The sequence below is a fragment of the Globicephala melas genome, chromosome 19, assembly GCF_963455315.2.
Source record: "Globicephala melas chromosome 19, mGloMel1.2, whole genome shotgun sequence".
NCBI classification, from domain to species: domain Eukaryota; kingdom Metazoa; phylum Chordata; class Mammalia; order Artiodactyla; family Delphinidae; genus Globicephala; species Globicephala melas.
Window position 1 is genome coordinate 1,045,344 of NC_083332.1, and position 20,534 is coordinate 1,065,877.

The 20,534-nt window shown below is 42.1% G+C and overlaps 2 protein-coding genes across 3 annotated transcripts; one reads left to right on the forward strand and one right to left on the reverse strand.

The window, feature by feature from the left end:
* Positions 1 to 1,134: 1,134 nt before the first annotated feature.
* On the reverse strand, positions 1,135 to 4,215 carry LOC115848028 (vomeronasal type-1 receptor 1-like). Its single transcript, XM_030848309.2, is given in 3 exon segments — positions 1,135 to 1,886; positions 1,889 to 2,025; positions 4,157 to 4,215. Coding segments are annotated over 3 exon segments (948 nt in total).
* A 1,686-nt stretch (positions 4,216 to 5,901) lies between these two features.
* Positions 5,902 to 18,480, forward strand: LOC115847996 (zinc finger protein 211). 2 transcript variants are annotated; one of them, XM_030848277.2, is made up of 4 exons: positions 5,902 to 6,160; positions 6,786 to 6,824; positions 7,434 to 7,563; positions 16,188 to 18,480. In XM_030848277.2, the coding sequence occupies exons 2-4, from the start codon at positions 6,792 to 6,794 to the stop codon at positions 17,579 to 17,581; spliced, it is 1,557 nt and encodes a 518-aa protein (XP_030704137.1). In that variant the 5' UTR covers positions 5,902 to 6,160; positions 6,786 to 6,791; the 3' UTR covers positions 17,582 to 18,480. The 2 variants fall into 2 exon arrangements, with proteins under 2 accessions (XP_030704137.1, XP_060145344.1); XM_060289361.1 differs by having other exon boundaries at positions 7,437 to 7,563.
* Positions 18,481 to 20,534: the final 2,054 nt, after the last annotated feature.

The following is a 20,534-nucleotide window of genomic DNA, read 5'->3' on the forward strand; positions in this document are numbered from 1 at the left end:
CTTTAGTACGTTTTGTCTGGGAATTTAAAGAAAAGGAAAAAATCACCTGGGCCACAGTAGACAAGATAGAGGAGGCATATTGGACGGCTCTGACGAAGCCGGATGTGGTGGGATCCGGGCCTCTCCTTCCTGGTAGTCAATGATTAATGATTATGCCCAACTCAGTGAGAAACACCGTCTTATCCATAAAACATTAAATCATTTTATCTAAAAAACATAAATCTGTTTAACACATGCACATTCCTTTTTGTACTACACAGCTGACAGTTTCTCTTGTATGAAATATAACATTGGCTATTGTTTATTAAGGAGTACTACTCTCTGTACATTTATAAAATAGAAAGTTGTTGATAAACAAAATTTAACTGACTACATGTTAAAGATCTAAATGTGTGTATTGAATGATTTATGAATTTGGCAGCATCATATGTAGCAAGTAGAGAGGAGCTTCAAAGCTCCACGGAAAGAGAAAGATTTTTAAAGGCAACACAGGGAAGTCATAAACACAAAAAAGGATTATTTCACATAAGGTCATCTCCCTTTGGAGAAAAAAGTTCTTTTGAGGTGGGTTACCTCATCTTCCTTTGAGAAATGGAGACGGCCCATGTGACAGATGGTCCAATTGGTACCGACCTCACAATTCCACACTTACTGCTTCTGATTACATTTCTGGGGAAGGTTATAACTGCAGCTATGTTCGGTATTAAGTCTTGGTGTTAGCAGGAGCCACTCCACTTAGAGGCTGTTGTTTCTGGTTTAGCAAAGTGAAAAGTCTGATAATTCTATCTTGTGGAGAAAAGCAATGTTTATGCCATGGTAACTTTTATGAATTCTGTCTGCACATGAATGCATCTCTCTGTGTTTGCCTGTGTATTCATATATATATATATATATATATTCCATTTTTTTGTTTGTTTAGTAAAAGGGAATTCAAAATTTGTTTATAGATCTGTTGTTTGCTTATTTAGCAAGGGTTGTTCTTATTTACTATTATATCCCCAATTCTAGCAGAATAATTTGGACCGACAATCATGTAATTTAAAAAATTAAAAATACAAATTAATATTGATCCAACTGGAGAAATCATAAGACTTATAGCTATTTGAGCTAGATTAGGAAACTTTTTTTCCTGGTTCAGAAATCACAGAAGAACTTAGAGACATGGGTGTCACTGCTGATGAACACAAAGGAAAGCAGGTAAAGTGATGCTATTAGCACAGACGTGTCCATTAGCTACTGTTTTGGATTCACAATAAGAGTAATGCAAAGACTCAAAATGGAAGAGAGACAATAAAAGTAGACAAAGGAGCTCACTAGAATCAGGGTGGTGTGCGTGTCTGTACCCTCATGGGAAGGTCTGGGGGAGAGTCTGTTGCTGTGAATGTGTTGGACTTGTTCCTTGTGCCTGTGCAGGAAAAGGACCATGTACCCACTACTCCAGATCATGAAGCCCAAACATATAACATCCGTGTAAGATAATATAATTACATGTAATAAGCTGATAAATTTATCAGGCATGAGTGGGGAACAGTATCCATAATTTGTTTTTACACTTATATTTTTGCTACTTCTTGGGCCAATTACTCTAATAGGAATACAGACATTTACCAAGAGTTGTAGGATCCAGAAAAGAAAACTACAGAAACCAATACACTTTGTGGATCGAATTCTGAAGTCCACCCATAAAGAGGTTCTGGGGCAAAACTTAATGGCCTGGAAACCACTCAGAAGACTGGTAGTGCTGAGAGAAACCCCTCTGGCCAGTGTGTGTAAATAGAAGACAAGTTTACATCCAGCATCATCCAGGAAATATTTCAATCCAAAAGCTGCCATTGTCTGTGGGATCCCTATGGAGAAGAGAGACAAGTTGTTGGCTAAGGCCAGTGGTTGATAATCTGATCTGTGGATCTCAACTTCTATCCAGTCAACAAAGTGAAGTTTAAAAGACAAAAGAGGGAGGAGTTTCCCAGGATCACAACTCCAGTCTGAGTGAGGAAGATGATTTCCATTTCCAGGTTGACATGCCTTTAACTTTCTTCTTCTTTATTTTTTTTTAATTTTTGTTTGGCTGCGTTGGGTCTTCGGTGGGCTTTCTCTAGTTGTAGTGAGCGGGAGCTACTCTGCTGTGGCGTGCGGGCTTCTCATTACAGAGCTTTCTTTTGTTGCAGAGCATGGGCTGTAGGCGTGCGGACTTCAGTAGTTGTGGTACGCAGGCTCAGTAGTGTGGCACACGGGCTTAGTTGCTCCACGGCATGTGGGATCTTCCCGGACCAGGGCTCGAACTTGTGTCCCCTGCATTGGCAGGTGGATTCTTAACTACTGCACCACCAGGGAAGTCCAACCCTTCACTTTCATATCTAGGAGATATTGATTTTAATTTGAGATAGAAATAAATGAATAAATGCTAGAAAGATAAATGAACATAAATGTGTCACCTTCTTCTGCTCAGCTGTATCTACTGCTAAACATAGCACATGATTTCCTCTCTTTTGGTAACACGTTTTCTTAATTTAACTGGATTATAGGAGTACATACTTATGGGTGCAGTGGTTATTAATAAAGGTCTTGAGATGGAATTCATACAAGTGTTCATATGAAGGGGTATTTGAATAAAGGATGCACCATTCACAGAACATATTTTCCTACAGCCATGAACTGAATGAAGATCATTTTCCTCCATGTATGAAATTACCTTCAGGATATATTCTTAAGTGAGAAAAGGCAAGTGGGTTAAAAGATGTTTAGTATTCTACAATTATTCTTATGATTGTGAAGGAATAAGAATATAAATAATGTAGATAAATACACATTTTCTCTCTACCTATCTATCTATACAATTACATTAAAAACAATTAAAGAATGAACTATAACCTTCAATAAGTAATGATATAGACGGGCAGAGATTAAACAATGTGGAGGGACGAATAGAAACTAGATATATCTGAATTAATTTACCTCAATTATAATTTTGACTTTGGGGTAAATATAAATATTTTACTTATTTATTAAACTATATTATATCAAAATAAAATTAAAACAATCAATCAAATTTAATGACAAAAGTAAAACAAATATATAAATCTCTTTGTGTAATAAAGTTGTAGTCTATCCATACAAAATAGTAATACTTAAAGTACTTTTTTTATTTTTGGCCGCACTGCACTGCTTTCAGGATCTTAGTTCCCCGACCAGGCATCCAACCTGGGCCCCTGGCAGTGGAAGCACAGAGTCCTGACCACAGGACCGCCAGGGAATTCCCCAAGTACATTTTAAAAAACAGTTTTGACTGTACATTTGTACTGAAACATATCTGTGGAAAATCCTTATGGACTCATGTTTATATTTCAAGAAAATATTTATATTTAAAATTAATAAGTACATTATACAAGAGATTCGTCACAGTTTGATCAAAAGTTAGAAAAATTGAAAGGAAACAATTTAAGGAAAAATTATATCATTTTAAACTTGTTTGGAAGAATGAACTTAAACTTGATCTGTATTTGTTTAAACCATGTTTAAACCATATATGTATATTGTATCTCCTCTCATTAAAGGGATCTACAGATGATAGCCCTGTTCTGAGTAATTACCATCCAAATTACTTAGGCTGTGTTCTCCAAATGCACTTTCTCATGAAAGAAAATAGCATCTTTAAAAAATTTGCCAATTCCAGATCTAGTGCAGGAAATGTTCAAGATGGAACATCTATTCAATCCAGGACACAAGGACAGTCTACCACACAACTGGGGTCACGTGAGAATGAGGATGCCACAGGATTCAACTTGAAAAGCATCCCCCTCCACAGTTATGGTACAAATTAAATCTCAAAGAAAATTACCTGGACAAGTTTTAAATGTATCAAGTACTTTAAGTAACCACATGCTCGTAATGCTACAAAGCCAGAGTCAGAAACCTTTCAGAAAGTTAAGGAATTGACTATTTATTCTGGAAACATAAAAATAAAGGGAAATATGAATGATTTCTACTGTCTTTCCAGTACAGACTATTTCAAGGTAATCAAATAGAGGATGCAGAAAAGTTTTTTTAGAAGGATTCTAAGTGAAAATACAAAAATTGTAATAGAATATTAACATTCTGCTTCCTCTAGTATAGTAGTGGATCTACAGAATGATCATCAGTGACAGCTGCAACCAACCGATGACAGGCTGTGGGAAACTGATATTGGAACACATGGTTGTGCTGATCAATCCTCATGATCAATCCTCATGTCACAGAAAGGGTTAAATACAGCCTGTCATAATGGCTCTCCATTGTAGGCAATGAGAAGGACATTGTACCACCTGGGAACTATCCTTGACAAAAATATGAACAAACATTAGATCACCCTTTGGAGCAAATTATGCATTTATTGGCCATTTGGAAGAAGGTGTTAGACAATATAAAACAGCTGCAATTAGATAGTAGAATGATGGAAATGATCTTGTACAAATGATCCATTTTCTTCACGAAAAAAAAGTTTTGAAGGAGAGAGAAATATTAATTACAACTGGTCTAAAAGACAAAATGACTGGATCGTGATTCAAATGATCTAAAAAGGAAATTTTTTGGGGGGAGGAAATTTGTTATGCGTAAACTCTGACCATGTGTTTGATGTCACTGTTATTTTTGTAGGTGTGAAATGCACATACATGCTCTGCTCATGAATGAATTTCATGTTTAAGAGATACATTCATGATTATATACTTTTAATTTTTTTGAAAACTATTTTCTTTCTTTTTTAAAATTAATTAGTTTATTTATTTTTGGCTGCGTTGGGTTCTGGTTCCTGCACGCTGGTTTTCTCTAGTTGCCGGGAGCAGAGGCTACTCTTTGTTGCAGTGTGCGGGTTTCACATTGCGGTGGCTTCTCTTGTTGCCGAGCACAGGCTCTAGGTGTGCGGGCTTCAGTAGTTGTGGCTCATGGGCTCTAGAGCACAGGCTCAGTAGTTGAGGCGCAGGGACTTAGTTGCTCCACGGCATGTGGGATCGTCCCGGACCAGAGCTCGAACCCATGTCCCCTGAATTGGCAGGCAGATTCTTAACCACTGCACCAACAGGGAAGCCCCCATTTAGATCTTTAACATGTAGTCAGTTAAATTTTGTTTATCAACAACTTTCTATTTTATAAATGTACAGAGAGTAGTACTCCTTAATAAACAATAGCCAATGTTATATTTCATACAAGAGAAACTGTCAGCTGTGTAGTACAAAAAGGAATGTGCATGTGTTAAACAGATTTATGTTTTTTAGATAAAATGATTTAATGTTTTATGGATAAGACGGTGTTTCTCACTGAGTTGGGCATAATCATTAATCATTGACTACCAGGAAGGAGAGGCCCGGATCCCACCACATCCGGCTTCGTCAGAGCCGTCCAATATGCCTCCTCTATCTTGTCTACTGTGGCCCAGGTGATTTTTTCCTTTTCTTTAAATTCCCAGACAAAACGTACTAAAGCTCACAAAAATGACTTTAATGCCTCAGTCTGCGTGCATTTACAGGACAATAGGATAATGTATAATCACTTGCATCTACCAGACAATGTTCACGTCTACCAGACAATGTTCGCATGGAATCCGAATTTCTAAACACTTCAGAGATCAATAGCATTGAAGGATTTCTAAATGCACTTCGGGCTCCCCAGAAATTGGCCTTCGCCCCTTTGAAAGGAAGCGAAGCTTCTCTCCGACCTAGAAGAACAAGGCCTTCAGCTCTGAGCAGCCCCGTGGCATTGCTTGACCCTTTCCCTGGGAGATTCCAGCAAAGGCGCCGCTCCTGCGGGCCTGTGTGCCGGCGGGAACTCCATTACCCAGAAAGCTATGCGCTGAGCGGCAGCGAAGAACACCCAATGAACATCCAGACTTTCGGCATTTCCGGGAGGGCGCACTGGGCGAAGGCGAGACTTCCTGTATTTTGTGGCGGTCATTTTGGCAGTCCTTGGGGTCAGAGCGCAGAGTCTGTATTGGGGAGACAGACAGAGGAGGCGCGGGAAGAGGCTTTGTCCCCAGTGACTAGAGGCGGTTCTATAGTCGGGCACATCGCCGCTTGCGGGGCCGGTCTGGAGACGTTGGTGCCCGGTCCGTTCGGGACGCTCGGCTGTCGCCTCTCTGCCCCGGCTTGTGGCTCAGGTGGCGGCGGCGGCGCCGAGGAACCCGCCTCAGGTAAACGCTCGTTCTGCGGGTCCTCACCGCCCTCGCCCCACCAGACACTAAAGCCCCGAGTGCGGGGCGCCTGCTCTCGTGCCCGCAGCCCAGGCCCCGGTGTCCAGGACGGTGAGGTGGCCGTGTGTGGGGCCCTGTTTCTGACAGACGGTGTGATGGCGCGTGGCAGAGGGTCACAGGTGGAGGCACCGGCAGGTGCAAAGGCTGGGAGGTCGGATTGAGCCGGGAGGATTGGGGAAAACTGGGGTCCGTGTTGCTTCTGCAGGGCACAAAGTGTGGGTAGAGTCGCACCTGCAGTGACAGGCTGAGGAGTTGTACCTTCCTTCTTAGGGCTCTTGGAGCCATGGAAATTTTTGCGTAAAAGGGACATGATCTAAGTTAAGTTTGAAAAAATCCCCAGAGTCTGTTCAGTGGAAGCACAAATTGTAGGGCTGCTGAGGACATTGCGGCAGAGGGTGTTTGGGGTTTTTTCCCCAAGGACACAAAACTGCTGAGAGTCAATACAGAGGTTAGATGGTCGGTCCGAGATTACCTGGCTCTGGTGACTCCCAGGGGTGCAGGGAAGGCCTGAGCCCCTGGTAGGATGCCATGCTCACATCCCTCTAAGACCTGCCTCTTCCCACAGGTTTCCATGGCTGCGGAAGTGCTTTTGGAACCTAATCAGGTAAGTGGCGGTTTCGTCCTCCCTCACTGGTCCCAACCCCTATTTTCTCCAAATTTGTGGTGTCATGAGACTTGTCACATGCCATTTTCCCAATCTTTGTGTGTGTGGACCTTAGAGAATATTAGCTCAGGGTCCTGAGTTGAGTCCAGGGGTTTGATGGAGGGGTTCCCATTTCAGGCCACCAATGGAAAGAGATGTAGAAGCTTATCACTAAAACGGGAAGTGCTTGGAGGTGAGGCTAAGCTGGTTTAGGGAATTGCAGGTCTCCTTCCTTTCTGGTGAGAACAAACTGGGTGTGGGGAGTAAGAGTCAGACTTGGAATGACTGCCTGTGAGGTTAGGCATCTGTTCTGCAGGCAGTGGGAAGTCTGGATCAGATGAGGGAGGTGTACGCATCTAGGTCTTAACAGGCCCCATGTGGTTGCAGAGTGGACAGCAGAGTGAACACAGTGCTGGGAATATGAGAAGACAGCAGACACCAATGGTACCAGGATCTGGGATCTCCTCTGAGATCTTAGGAGGAGGATGGACATGGGGTAGATGTGTGAGGAGATAGATTGTGGGTCTTCAGGAGTGAGGCTGTTGATGATTTCATCTGTCTCTGTCCTAGCAGGGAAGTGTGACCTTTGAGGATGTGGCCCTGTATTTCTCCTGGGAGGAATGGGCTCTCCTTGATGAGGCTCAGAGATGCCTGTACCACGATGTGATGCTGGAGAATTTTGCACTTACATCTTCATTGGGTAAGCTCTTACACCTGCCCCTATGCCCTGGGCAAGGCTTGGCCTTCCTCTTTTCTCCAGGGTCAAGTATGTCTCCATCTAAACCATGGGTACTGCTTCCTTTCCCAGTTGCCTGGGTATGTGCTGTGGTTCAAGGGTTGAGCTGAGTGCATGTCTACTTCTCATCCTTATCACTCCAGCACCTCCTGCCCCGAAGCTTCACAGGGAAGGATTAGGTATCGCTGTTCTTTAGGTCAGCCTAATGGATCCCACCTGTCATGCCCTCTCTCTCGCTGGGTGACTGTCTAGTTCCATGGCACCCTAGTATTGCTCCCTTCCTGTACCTCACATTTATTTGTTCCTGACTGCCTGGAAGTGTAGTTACTTATATAGTCACTGCTTACACAAATTTTCTTGAGAAGTCTTTTGCTAAGATTCTTTTTTCTTTATTTTAGTTGTGGCAATTTTGCAAAACAAAATATTTACCACTTCTAAGTGGCATTTAGTAATTCTCATTGTACAACCATCACAATCATGCATCCACAGAAGTTTTTCATCTTGTAAACTTCAACTCTGTACCCATTAAACAGTAACTTCCCCCATCCACTCACAACCACCATTCTACTTTCTCTATCTGAGTTTGACTATTCTGAGTGTCACATATTGGCAGAATCATCAGCAGTTTTTTTTTTGGTCTGGTTTTTTGACTTAGCATAATATCTTAAAGGTTCATCTGTGTTGTAGTATGTGTCAGAATTTCCTTTCTTTTTAAGGCTGAATAATATTCTATTTTATGAATGTAGCACATTTTGTTTACTATTAATCTATAGGGGAACACTTGAGTGCTTCTACATTTTGGCTCTTGTGTATAATGCTGTTATGAACATGGGTGTGCAGTTATTTAGTGTCCCTGCTTCAATTTTTTGGGGTATATACGGAAAATTGGAATTGCTTCATCTTATGTTAAATCTGTCTTTAATAGAATTAAAATTACAGCTGCACAAAGGTTCCAATTTCTCCCATCTTTGCCAACACTTCTGTTTTTTTGGATGATAACCATCCTAATTGGTATGAAGTGGTAGCATAGTTTGGTTTTTTTGTTTGTTTTGTTTTTGTTTTTTTTAAACAGGCATGTTCTTTTATTTATTTATTTATTTTTGGCTGCATTTTGTCTTCGTTGCTGGGCGCGGGCTTTCTGTAGTTGTGGCGAGTGGGGGCTACTCTTCGTTGTGGTACGCGGGCTTCTCATTGTAGTGGCTTCTCTTGTTGCAGAGCATGGGCTCTAGGTGCACGGGCTTCAGTAGTTGTGGCATGTGGGCTCAGTAGTTGTGGCTCGCGGGCTCTAGAGCCCAAGCTCAAGAGTTGTGGTGCACAGGCTTAGTTGCTTCGCAGCCTGTGGGATCTTGCCGGATCAGGGATCACATCCGTGTCCCCTGCATTGACAGGCAAATTCTTAACCACTGCACCACCAGGGAAGTCCCAGTATCATAGTGTTTCAATTTGCATTTCCCTAACAGCTGGTGATGTTGAGCATCTTTTTGTGTGCTTATTACCCTTTTGTATATCTTTGTTGGAGTAATGTCTGTTGAAGTCTTTTCCCAATTTTTTTTTTTTTTTTTTTTTTTTTTTTTTTTTTTTTTTTTTTGCGGTACGCGGGCCTCTCACTGTTGTGGCCTCTCCCGTTGCGGAGCACAGGCTCCGGACGCGCAGGCTCAGCGGCCATGGCTCACGGGCGCAGCCGCTCTGCGGCATGTGGGTTCTTCCCGGACCAGGGCATGAACCCGTGTCCCCTGCATCGGCAGGTGGACTCTCAACCATTGATCCACGAGGGAAGCCCTTTTCCCAACTTTTGAATCAAGTTGCTTGATGTTTTTGTTTTTGAATTTTAGGAATTCTCTATATATTCTGGATATTAATTTTTTTATCAGATATTTGACTTGTAAATATTATCTCCCATTATGTAAGTTGCCTTTTTACTATTTTCTTAGCATCGTTTGATGTACCAAAGTTTTTCATTTTGATGAAGTCCAGTTTGTTTTCCTTTTGTTCCTTGTGCCTTTGATGTCATTTCCAAGGAATCACTGCCAAATGCAATGTCATGAAGTTTTCCTCTGTTTTCTTTGAAGCATTTTATATTTGTACCTCTTAAGTTTATATCTTTGATCCATTTTGAGTTAATTTATGTACCTGGTGTCCATCTAATTTCATTCTTATGCATGTGGTATTCAGTTTTCCCAGCATCATGTGTTGAAAAGCCTGTCCTTCCCTGTCGAATGGTCTTGGCCTCGTTTTTGAAAACCATTTAACCATATATGTGAGAGTTTATTTCTGAGCTCTTTATTCTGTGCCATTGGTCTGTATGTCTGCCTTGATTCCAGTATCACACTGTTTTGATTACTGTAGCTTCACACTGATAACTTGAAATTTAGAATTGTGACTCCTCCAACTTTGTTCTTCTTTTTCAAGATTGTTTTGGCTGTTTGTTGTCATTTGAGATTGCATATGAATTTTAGGATGAATTTTTATATTACTGCAGAAAACATCATTAGAATTTTGATAGGGATTGCATTGAGTCTGTAGATGGCTTGGGGGTCATATCGACATCTTTACAATATTAAGTTTTCCAATTTATGAACATAGAAGTCTTTCCACTTACTGTCTTTAATTTTTTTTTAGCAGTGTTTTATACTTTTTAGTGTACAAGTCTTACTTCCTTAGTTAAGTTTATTTCTAAGTATTTTATTCTTTTGATAGATAGTTTTATAAGTGGAGTTTTTTCTTAGTTTCCTGTTCAGATTGTTCATTGTTAGTGTGTAGAAGTACAACTGTGGAAAACTGCCGCCATGTCCTGCCTGCCGTCTGCCGCACATGGTGGGTAGTTGATCCAAGACCTTGCTTCATACGTGTGGAGGGAAGCCCTTCCCCTGAAGTTAGTTATGACTTACAGCAATTGGGTAAACTACACCTGTGTGTAGAATTGAAACATTTTTCTTTTCTCCCTGCCTGGTGCCTCCAGAAATTGGGGACTCTTGGGTTCTGAACAGCCTTATCAGGGGAATGGAAAAGGCTGACTCCTGGCATGTGCAGGAATCTCAATATTTTGGGAACTTCTAGAAGAGAAAAATCCACCAAGGCATAATCTGGTGGCATGCCTTTGGCATGGCTTTCCTGGCCTTGAGAGGCCTTTTGGGAATTCATTCTGACACTCCTTCTGAGGAATTCCACCACAACTAGTTTGGAGGAGCCTAAGTGGTCAATTGACCACACTTGTTTTACAAACAGATTAGTTTCGATTTGGCTGTTTGGTGGAGATGAGGGTAATTTCAAGGAGAAAAAAGGCTATGTTTTAGTGGATATTAAATTCTAGTTCTGTTAATTGAGGTTTGTATTTATGAAAGTTATTATGTTAGCCATACTTTTGCCCTGATGTTCTGGATGGAAAGAAACTTATCTAGTGAAATTGCCACAGAGTGTGTGACAGTGTGACTGTGTCACATTAAGTGTGACACTGCTTGCTTTAAGTCTGCTACTAAAAGCACATGTACAATGCTTGTGTGACAATTGGGTATAAGAAATATATGGTCTAGGGCTTCCCTGGTGGCACAGTGGTTAAGAATCCACCTGCCAGTGCAGCGGACATGGGTTCAAGCCCTGGACCAGGAAGATCCCACATGCCACGCAACAACTAAACACGTGCACCACAACTACTGAAGCCCACGTGCCTAGAGCCCGTGCTCTGTAACAAGAGAAGCCACCAAATGAGAAGCCCACGCACCACAATGAAGAGTAGCCCCTGCTCACTGCAACTAGAGAAAGCCCGTGTGCAGCAACAAAGACCCAATGTAGCCAAAAATAAATAAATCAATTTATTTAAAAAAAAGAAAGAAAGAAGTATATGGCCTATAAAGTGTTTGCCCATTAACATTCCTCTGAGCCTGTTCATGAGATCTGATTGGTTTTTCCCCACCTTGTATAACTAGGCAAATATAAAGGAGGCCTAGCACTGAGGGACATGATCTGAACCTGGGGTAGGAGCCAGCACCCCAGCCTAGAGGGACGGATATTTTAGTCATCAATGTTTTCTACTGAGAGATTTGCAATCAGAAGGGGAAATGATGGGAAAAATCTCCATGTGTTGAGGTATAGGGGAGTCATTCTGGCTTAACTTAAATTTTACTGATCAGAGCAGCCTATTTGTGATCTTTCAGACATGGCGTTGTACATCTGCTTTGGCCATTGAGGAAGGGAATGTGTTTGAAAGTCAAAATGGAGTAACTTGTTCAGACATCCAAGGTGAAACTAAGGGGCCATCGTATACATGATTTTAGTCACGTTCTTGTGTTATTGAAAGTTGAGTTTTGAACTGTTTTACAGACTAGGAGAAAAACCACAGGCAGGTGTGTTATCTCAGAATGTGGTTACTGCTTGTGTTTTGCTTAATTGTCATAATCTCCCCTGTGTTGTGCCTGTTAGATGTCTTAAATTTCATCTCTAGCCTGAAGGAGGAAATCTATTCCATGACTGAGCAGCAACACTGGCCTCACTGTGAAGTGAGTCTAATTGCTGGGTCTCCAGCGAGATGTGATTGTCAACCTTCTCTAGACTTCCATGAAAAATTGACCTGGCTACTATGACTATTTGGGGACTACTGACAATGGGGGAGAAAGACTCTCACCATATTTTTGTCCTGCATGCCAGTACATCAGAAGGAGCCCTGTTGAACTAAGATCTCGCATGCTTCATGGCACAGCCAAAAATTTAAAAAAAGAAAAAAAAAGAAAAAAAAAGAAGGACCCCGTTGGTAAACGTTACTATACAGCTGACTGCCCATGAGCCTCCCTTGGCTATGCTGTGTGGAATGGAATAGGCTGGCTTCTGGACACATAAGTCCAACTAGTGGGATTAACTCTTTTTTGTTTGGAAGGATCTAATGGGTCCAACCTTAATGGCACTCAACCTAGCATGGGGAGACAGATCTGTAGTGCGACTGCTGACCATTGGCCAGGTCACCAGAATGTTTCTTTAAAATCCGGACCTCCCCATGGGGGTAGCTCTGGGTTTGTGAAAACCCGTGGTGGCCTTACCTTCCTTATAACTGGACAGGGCACTCTTACTATTGACTCTCTTTCCATTGACCTTGTAAGATCTTGGCTCCAAAATTTGCCCACATCCTGGCAAATGACTCTTCTGAGCATAGTAGGTATCTTGATACTCTGAGGCTGCTGCTGTCTGTATTGTATTTGTGGTATCTGGTTGCAGTGCCCCCTACATACTTGACCCCAGGGATATCGCAGAAGAGGGTAGACCAAGATTGTAAGGGTCGTGCAGTGTGTGTAGGGATAGAGTGTATGGTCAGGCCACTCAAGATGGCTGTTCTCTTGCTCTCTGTACATCCCCTGCCCGACCATTGCCTGCTTCATCTATACCCTATGCACATGACTGACCTTCCTACTCACTTGCCCCAGGCCCCAGCTAGTGATCATTCTTATCAAAGGGGTGGTGAGGGGTTTGCCTCTCTACTGGTTTCCCTGGTAACTAATGAGCCCACCTGATGCCAGTTCCCCGATAACTGGTAATCTTCTGTTCCCCCGGGAGCAAGGACTGTTGTCATGTCCTGCCCATTGTCTGCTGTACAGGGTGGGGTGTCACGTCAGGACCTTGCTTCAGATTTGTAAGCTCCCCCATCCATTAAACCATTGATGTCTCTGTTGCTGGGAGGAAAAAAAAAAAAACACACAACTGTTTAATTCTTTTTTTTTTTTTTTTTTTTTTTTTGCCACACTGCCTGGCTTGGAGGATCTTAGTTCCGGACCAGGGAGTGAACCCAGACCTTGGCTTGAAAGCTCTGAGTCCTAACTACTGGACCACTAGGGAATTCCCACAACTGTTTAATTTGTATGCTCTTCCTTTGCTGAATTCATTTATTCTAACAGTTTTGTGGTGGAATCTTTAAAATTTCATGAGCTATGGATGCCTTTTGTCTTTCCTGCCTAATGCTCTGTCTAGAATTTCCAGCACTATGTTGAATAGTAGTGGTGGAAGCTGGTGTCCTTTTCTTGTTTTTGATATTGTAGGAATACTTTTCAGTCTTTTACCGTTGAGTACAATATTTGTCATGTATTTTAAATCCTTTGCTTTTATTATGTTAAGCTAGTTTCCTTCTATTGATAGAAGTATTTTAAGTATTTTAAGTAAGTTTGTTGAGTATTTTATCATGAAAGGGTATTAAATTTTGTCATGTGGTTTTTGTGCATTGATTGAGGTGGCATGATTTTTTTCCTCATTCTGTTAATGTGATATATTACACTGAATTTTGTATCTGTTTTAAAAATATTTATTTATTTATTTATTGGCTGCATCAGATCTTAGTTGCAGCACGCAGGATCTTCCTTGCAGCATATGTGATCTTTCATTGTGGTGCACGCTTCGTCGTGGCGTGCAGGCTCAGTAGTTGTGGCTTAAGGGCTTTAGTTGCCCCGCGACATGTAGGATCTTAGTTCCCTGACCAGGGATCGAACCCATGTCCCCTGCATTGGAAGGTGGATTCTTAACCACTGGAACACCAGGGAAACCCCTGAATTTTTTATGTTGAACCATCCTGGCAAGTTGTGTCTTGTAGAAAGCATATAGTTGGATTATGTTCTTTTATCCATTCTGCCAGTTTCTCTTTTGCTTAGAAATTTTATTCCATTGACATTTAGAATAATTACTAATGAGGGGGGAATTACTTCTGTCATTTTGCTATTTGTTTTCTACATGTCTTTTGGTCTCTTTTGTCCCTTGTTTCCTCATTACTGTTTTTTGTGTTCCACTTGTGTTTTGGTAGTAAAATGTTTACATTTTTTGTCATTTCCTTTGTGTACTTTCTATAGCTATTTTTTTCTTTGTAGTTACCATGGAAATTACATTTACCATGCTAAAATTATAACACATTATTTGAATTTATACCCTTTTAGCTTCAACGATATTTTAACAAGGGTGAAAGGGGGTGGAGGGATAAACTGTTGGTTTGTATGTCCCATGATTTTTTTTTGTTGTTGAAAAATGGGTGTTTGTGTCTTACATTGTGGTAACTTGAGATTCAGTTCTCCCTCTTCCTAGGGTTTGCTGGGATCTGTTTGTTTGTCTTTCTGTTTGTTTGTTTAATGGCTATAGGGTGTCTCCAACCTGGAGATCAGTCTGAGGTATAAAGTTAAGGTCTACTCAGATTTTTTTCTTACCCAGATATGCATGGTGACTTTGTAAATTCCCCTGCATATATGATTGTTTTTGAGTGCCTTAGTCCTTGAATTTCTGCCTATCAAAATGGGACTAAGAGAAAAATGATGTGAGGGGGGTGGACGGAATAGACACCTGCCCTTTAAATCCCCTGTGAAATTGCTTCAGCTAGTGAGGGGAGGGCCTTTGCAACATTGGTAGTGTGGTTTCCAACAATGGCTGCCCAACTCTGTAGCACTACCATCATTAGAAGCAGCAAAAAGAGCACAGATTTCTGATATTTGGAGGACAGATGCCTTATTGCCCAACCTGGCTCCTAGAAGCTTCTCCAGGAACACATACATGGTGCCTGCCCCAGGGCTCAGAGTTAGGGGAGTTGGAGAATGAAAACCAGTACCATGCTAAGAGCTGAAAGTGATCAAAATTAAAGCAGTTTAGCATTGCAGAGGGGTTACATCAGATTGATTCTACCAGTATAGTTGTCCAGAAGGGAAGACACATTGCTGGTTCTTACTTTTCTGCTCTCTTACCTCTGTCTGTCCTTAGGAACTTTTTTGTAGTATTTAAATAGCTTTCTGGTGGTCTATTGTGTGCTGAGTTGTCTGGGACAGTATTGGCTACTGACTTGTCCTGTCATTCCCTTAGGAATTGGGTACTCTTGGTCTCATGCAGATCCTCAGATGAGGCTACAGAAAATGTCCTCTGCTTCACAGGATGGACATGACTCCATTCTCAACAAGATGGGCTCAGAGCAGGCCTGACACAGATGAATGGCATTTGAGAGAGGACATCACTTCAGGGCTTTGTCAAAATCATACAAAGAACCTGTCCTGTTTAATTGTGTTTTGGTGCCATTGCTAGTGGCCACACCTCACTTCTACCTTCCCTTCTCCATTCTTAACACTTTGCTGACTTGTCATTTCTACTAGTCATTTTTATTCTGACTCCAGCTGAGAGCTACTCCCCACCTCTCTGGACTGCTTACCTCACTTATTCCTCACACTGTTCCCTCCTTAGTGCATTCTCACTTTGTAGTGTCCTAAAGTGTGCAAGTGTCTAATTATCCTTAAGCATTTTTTACCTTTGTTCCAGTCAGATTTTTCTGGGACTGGACTGGACGTCTGCACAGCATCCCGTTGTCAGCAGATATAATCCTGCTAAAAGACATTAGCAGAAGAATGAGCTGTAGGACATGCCTTTCTCCCTGGGCCACACCCTTTACTCATGTCCTGTGCCTGGGGAGGCCCACACCATCCTGTGAACTTAGGGAACCAGTGGGGCAGAGCAGCTGCTTCCTCAAGCTGACCCCAACTTTCTTTTCCTGAAAACAGTTTCATGGACTGATTCTTTGATGCATCAATTTACATTTGTGATTGTTTTGCCCCCTCTCAATATAGTTAACGTGTACTTCACCATCACTTTTTCAGGCTGTTGGCATGAAGTGGAAGATAAGGAAACATCTCCTGAACAGAGCATTTCTGTAGAAGGAGTGTCACAGATCAGAACTCTTAAAGCAATTTCATCTCCCCAGAAGGCCAAGCCCTTTGAGATGTGGGGCCCAATCTTGAGAGATATTTTGCACTTGCCTGAGCACCAGGGAATGCATCTTGGGCAGAAACCATACACGTATGGGAAACAATTTTATTTCACTGCCAACCTTCAGCAGTACCAGGGGCAGCACATTGGAAAGATACCCATCAGAAGTTCTGCAGACCAAGACTTGTATGTAAAGATTTGCACAACCCACTTGTCAGGGAAATCCATTATCTGTATGGAGATTGCGAAGGACTTCTTAGCCAGCATGGGATTTTTCCATCAACAGGTCATTCACACTGAGGAGAAGCCAAACAACAGTAATGAGTGTGAGGCTGTCTTTCACAGTGGAAAAAAGCATCAGAACTGGGGAGAAGGCAAAAAAGCCCTCAACTGCACAGACACACTTGTTGAGGACCAAGGAGTCCTCACTAGAGAAGGGCTTTACAAGTGCAGCAAATGTGGAAAAGCCTGTACCCGAAGATGTAACCTCATTCAGCACCAGAAAGTCCACACTGGAGAAAGGCCTTACGAATGCCATGAATGTGGAAAATTCTTTACCTACCTTTCCAGCTTCATTATACATCAGAGAGTTCACACTGGAGAAAGGCCTTATGAGTGCAGTGAATGTGGGAAATCCTTTAGCCAGAGCTATAGCCTCAATAGCCATAGGAAAGTTCACACAGGAGAAAAACCTTATGAGTGCAGGGAATGTGGGAAGTCTTTTAGTCAAAGATCTAACCTCATTCAACATCAGAGAGTTCACACTGGAGAAAGGCCTTATGAGTGCAGTGAATGTGGGAAATCCTTTAGCCAAAACTTTAGCCTCATTTACCACCGGAGAGTTCACACTGGAGAACGGCCTCATCAGTGCGGTGAATGTGGGAAATCCTTTAGCCGAAGCTCCAGCCTCATTCACCACAGGAGACTTCATACTGGAGAAAGGCCTTATGAGTGCAGTAAATGTGGGAAATCCTTTAAGCAAAGCTCCAGCTTTAGTTCACATCGGAAAGTCCACACAGGAGAAAGGCCCTATGAGTGTGGGGACTGTGGAAAATCATTTAGCCATAGTTCCAACCTCAAGAACCACTGGAGAGTTCACACTGGAGAAAGGCCTATTGAGTGCAATGAATGTGGGAAATCGTTTAGCTGCAAATCTAACCTCGTTAAACACCTGAGAGTCCACACAGGAGAAAGGCCGTATGAGTGTGGGGACTGTGGAAAATCCTTTAGCCAAAGTTCCAGCCTCATCCAGCACCAGAGGGTTCACACTGGAAAAAGGTCCTGAGTGCAGTGAATGTTGGAAAAAATTTTCAGCTGCAAATATAACCTCATTCAACACGAGAGACTTCACACTAGTGAAGGGCCATAGATAGCTGGGATGTGCAGTTTCCTTCTAGTGTAATTACAGTGGAGGATAGAAGTTGTGAGGGAGCCATTCATCTGAATTAAAGCCCATACATCCAAAAATCTGCAGTGGGGAGTGTTATGTAGGAATCCTTAAGGAGCTGTGTTATACTTTATTTCCTGCCAGGCTCTTTCTAGCTTTATGTCACTGCCAGTATGACAGAATTCATTTCACCTGTGTTACCCAGCAGGTTCACACAATGTGCAAAAGTTATCTCCCAACATGTTCAGGGAAGTTGACTTCTGTCCCATTCCTGTTTGTGGGGTAAGTAATGAGTAGTCTTAGCTCTTGTGGGATCCTCATTCCCTTCCCATTTCCAAAGTAGGGCCTGGACCCGATCCAGTTTGGGCCCAGTGGACCCAGTCTGAGTTCTATTTGTGACTTGACAGGAAGGACTGCATTTTCAGGGACATGTTTGTTTATGGTGACATTTCTTTTGGATTTTCCCAGCCTCTGAGTCACAAAGCTGGGAATTGCAAGCCTCCTATTGCTCTGCATTTTGCAATAATAAAGGCATTAATGTTTAAGCCACCTTTGGTGTTGGAGTTCCATTCACTGTGTGAGGTGATCTGAAAACAACTGGGCTCTACCAGCATTAAGGACTGCACAACTCTCATGGTGGGAGGGGGGTCCCATGCTTTGTGTGCCTCACATGTCAGTATGATTAAGAATATAGCTCTTGGGCTTCCCTGATGGTGCAGTGGTTGACAGTCTGCCTGCCGATGCAGGTGACTCGGGTTCGTGCCCTTGTCCGGGAGGATCCCACATGCCACGGAGCAGCTAGGCCCGTGAGCCATGGCCGCTGAGCCTGCACGTCTGGAGACTGTGCTCCACAATGGGAGAGGCCACAGTGGTGAGAGCCCCGTGTAACACACACACACACACACACACACACACACACACACTATATATATATATATATATATCTTTCTGGTTTTGGTCTAAGGTAAATATATTGTTGCCCAGGGTCTCCTAGAAAAGACTGTAGGGTTTTAGGGTCCTAATTTGTGGACTGGGTATCAGGATTTTTTGTGGGCTCAGAAAACACCCTGAGGAGCCAGGAAGTTATGACAGCCTTCAGTGCTTCTGATAACAACACAAATTTTTTTTCTTATTCACAGTAAATATCACATAATGCTCAGCAGTTATCCTGCAAAAGAACCACATGCCATGATCCCCAGAGTTCACTAGATAATGCCACTGTAAGACTAGGGCCAGGGGGAACCATCTTGGTAAAGAAACCCTGGAGTGGAGGAGAGTGCAGTGGAGTAGATGTAGTGTGCCCCTTCTAAAATTGCATCAACAAATGCTCCATTGACTCTGACTGTGCAGTATCAGTGGGCACAGATGACCAGAAATTCTCACAACCTCCAGGCAAGTGTATATTTTGTAGCTGAGGTCCTTGTGAAAGAAAATAAGCTATTGTTTTTCTGGATTCCTATAGCCTCTCTGGGATGTTCACCTAAAGGCCATTGCTACAGAGGCAGAGAAACAGAGAAAGGAAATCCCTTAGTCCAGGGTTCCCTAACCCACTGGCCCTGGACCAGCAGGCACTGATTCGTGGCCTGTTAGGAAGCGGGTCGCACATCAGGAGCTGAGTGGCGGGCGAGCGAGTGAAGCTTCATCTGCTGCTCCCCATTGCTCACGTTACCTCCTGAACTATCACACCCCACACCCCACACCCCACCCCCCCTCCCCTGTATGTTGAAAAATTGTCTTCCACGAAACCGGTCCCTGATGCCAAAAAGGTTGAGGACCACTGCCTTAGTCCACAGTGTGGCTCTGTGACCAGCCAGCATTCCTGTTAACTCAGGTGGGAAGTAATCTATTACTCATCAGTAGTTGCTACCACTAAAGCAAGGCTGTTCCTCCAAGGTCATCAGAAAAGTGAGGCAATATAGGATTGCTAGGCCTGATTTTTGTTTGTTTGTTAGTTTTTGTTTTTTGGCTGTGCCATGCAGCTTTTGGGATCTTAGTTCCCTGACCAGGGATTGAACCCAGGCCATGGCAGTGAACCACTGGACCTGCCAGGGAAATTCCCCAGACCTGAGTTTTTGAAAAAAGTGAGAGATCTAGATTTTTATTTTGAACAATTTTGTGAATTTTTATTCAGGTATAGTTGACATGTGATATACTGTATCTATTTGAAGTGTATAAATTTTTACATATAGAACCACAAAGTCTCATCATAATCATGATAATGAACATGTCTATCATCTCCAGTTTACCTCATGCCATTTTATAATGTCCTTCCTCTCCCCCACCCACAGATCACCATTCATTTACTTTTATTTATAGTAGATTAGTTTGTATTTTCTAGAATTTTATATGATTTTATTAATGAAATGTTTACTTTTCTTCCTGGTTTCATTCATGATTAATAAATATTTTGAGATTCTTCAGTGATCCGTATATAAGCAGTTCATTTTTTTTATTGCTGAGTAGTTTCTTTCCTATACTTATAGTATTTGTTTATCCATTTGTCTGGTTATGGTTATTTGGGTTATTTCCAGTTTTGGCTATTGTAAATAAAGGTGCTAGAACATTTGTGTGCAATTCTATATGTATGTATGTATTTTCACTTGCCTTGTGTTAGTAACTCAGGGTGTAATGCCTGACTCATCGAATAGGTGAATGATTAACTTATGAAACTGCCAAACTGTGACCTGAAATTGTTGTTTCCTTTTACATACCCACCAGGAGCATGCAAAATGCTTCCACATTCTTGCCAATACTGGTATGGTCGGTCTTTTGAATTTCCTTAAATTTTGAATTTAAGCAACCAGTAGTTTTAATTGCATTATTTTCTATTTGTATATCTTCTTGGTAAAAT

Excerpts from the sequence above, each read along its gene's own strand:
- LOC115847996 (XM_030848277.2), top strand. The coding sequence starts at position 6,792 with ATGGCTGCGGAAGTGCTTTTGGAACCTAATCAG. Across the intron at positions 6,825-7,433 it reads TGCTTTTGGAACCTAATCAG|CAGGGAAGTGTGACCTTTGA; the intron begins GTAAGTGGCGGT and ends TCTCTGTCCTAG. Across the intron at positions 7,564-16,187 it reads TGCACTTACATCTTCATTGG|GCTGTTGGCATGAAGTGGAA; the intron begins GTAAGCTCTTAC and ends TCACTTTTTCAG.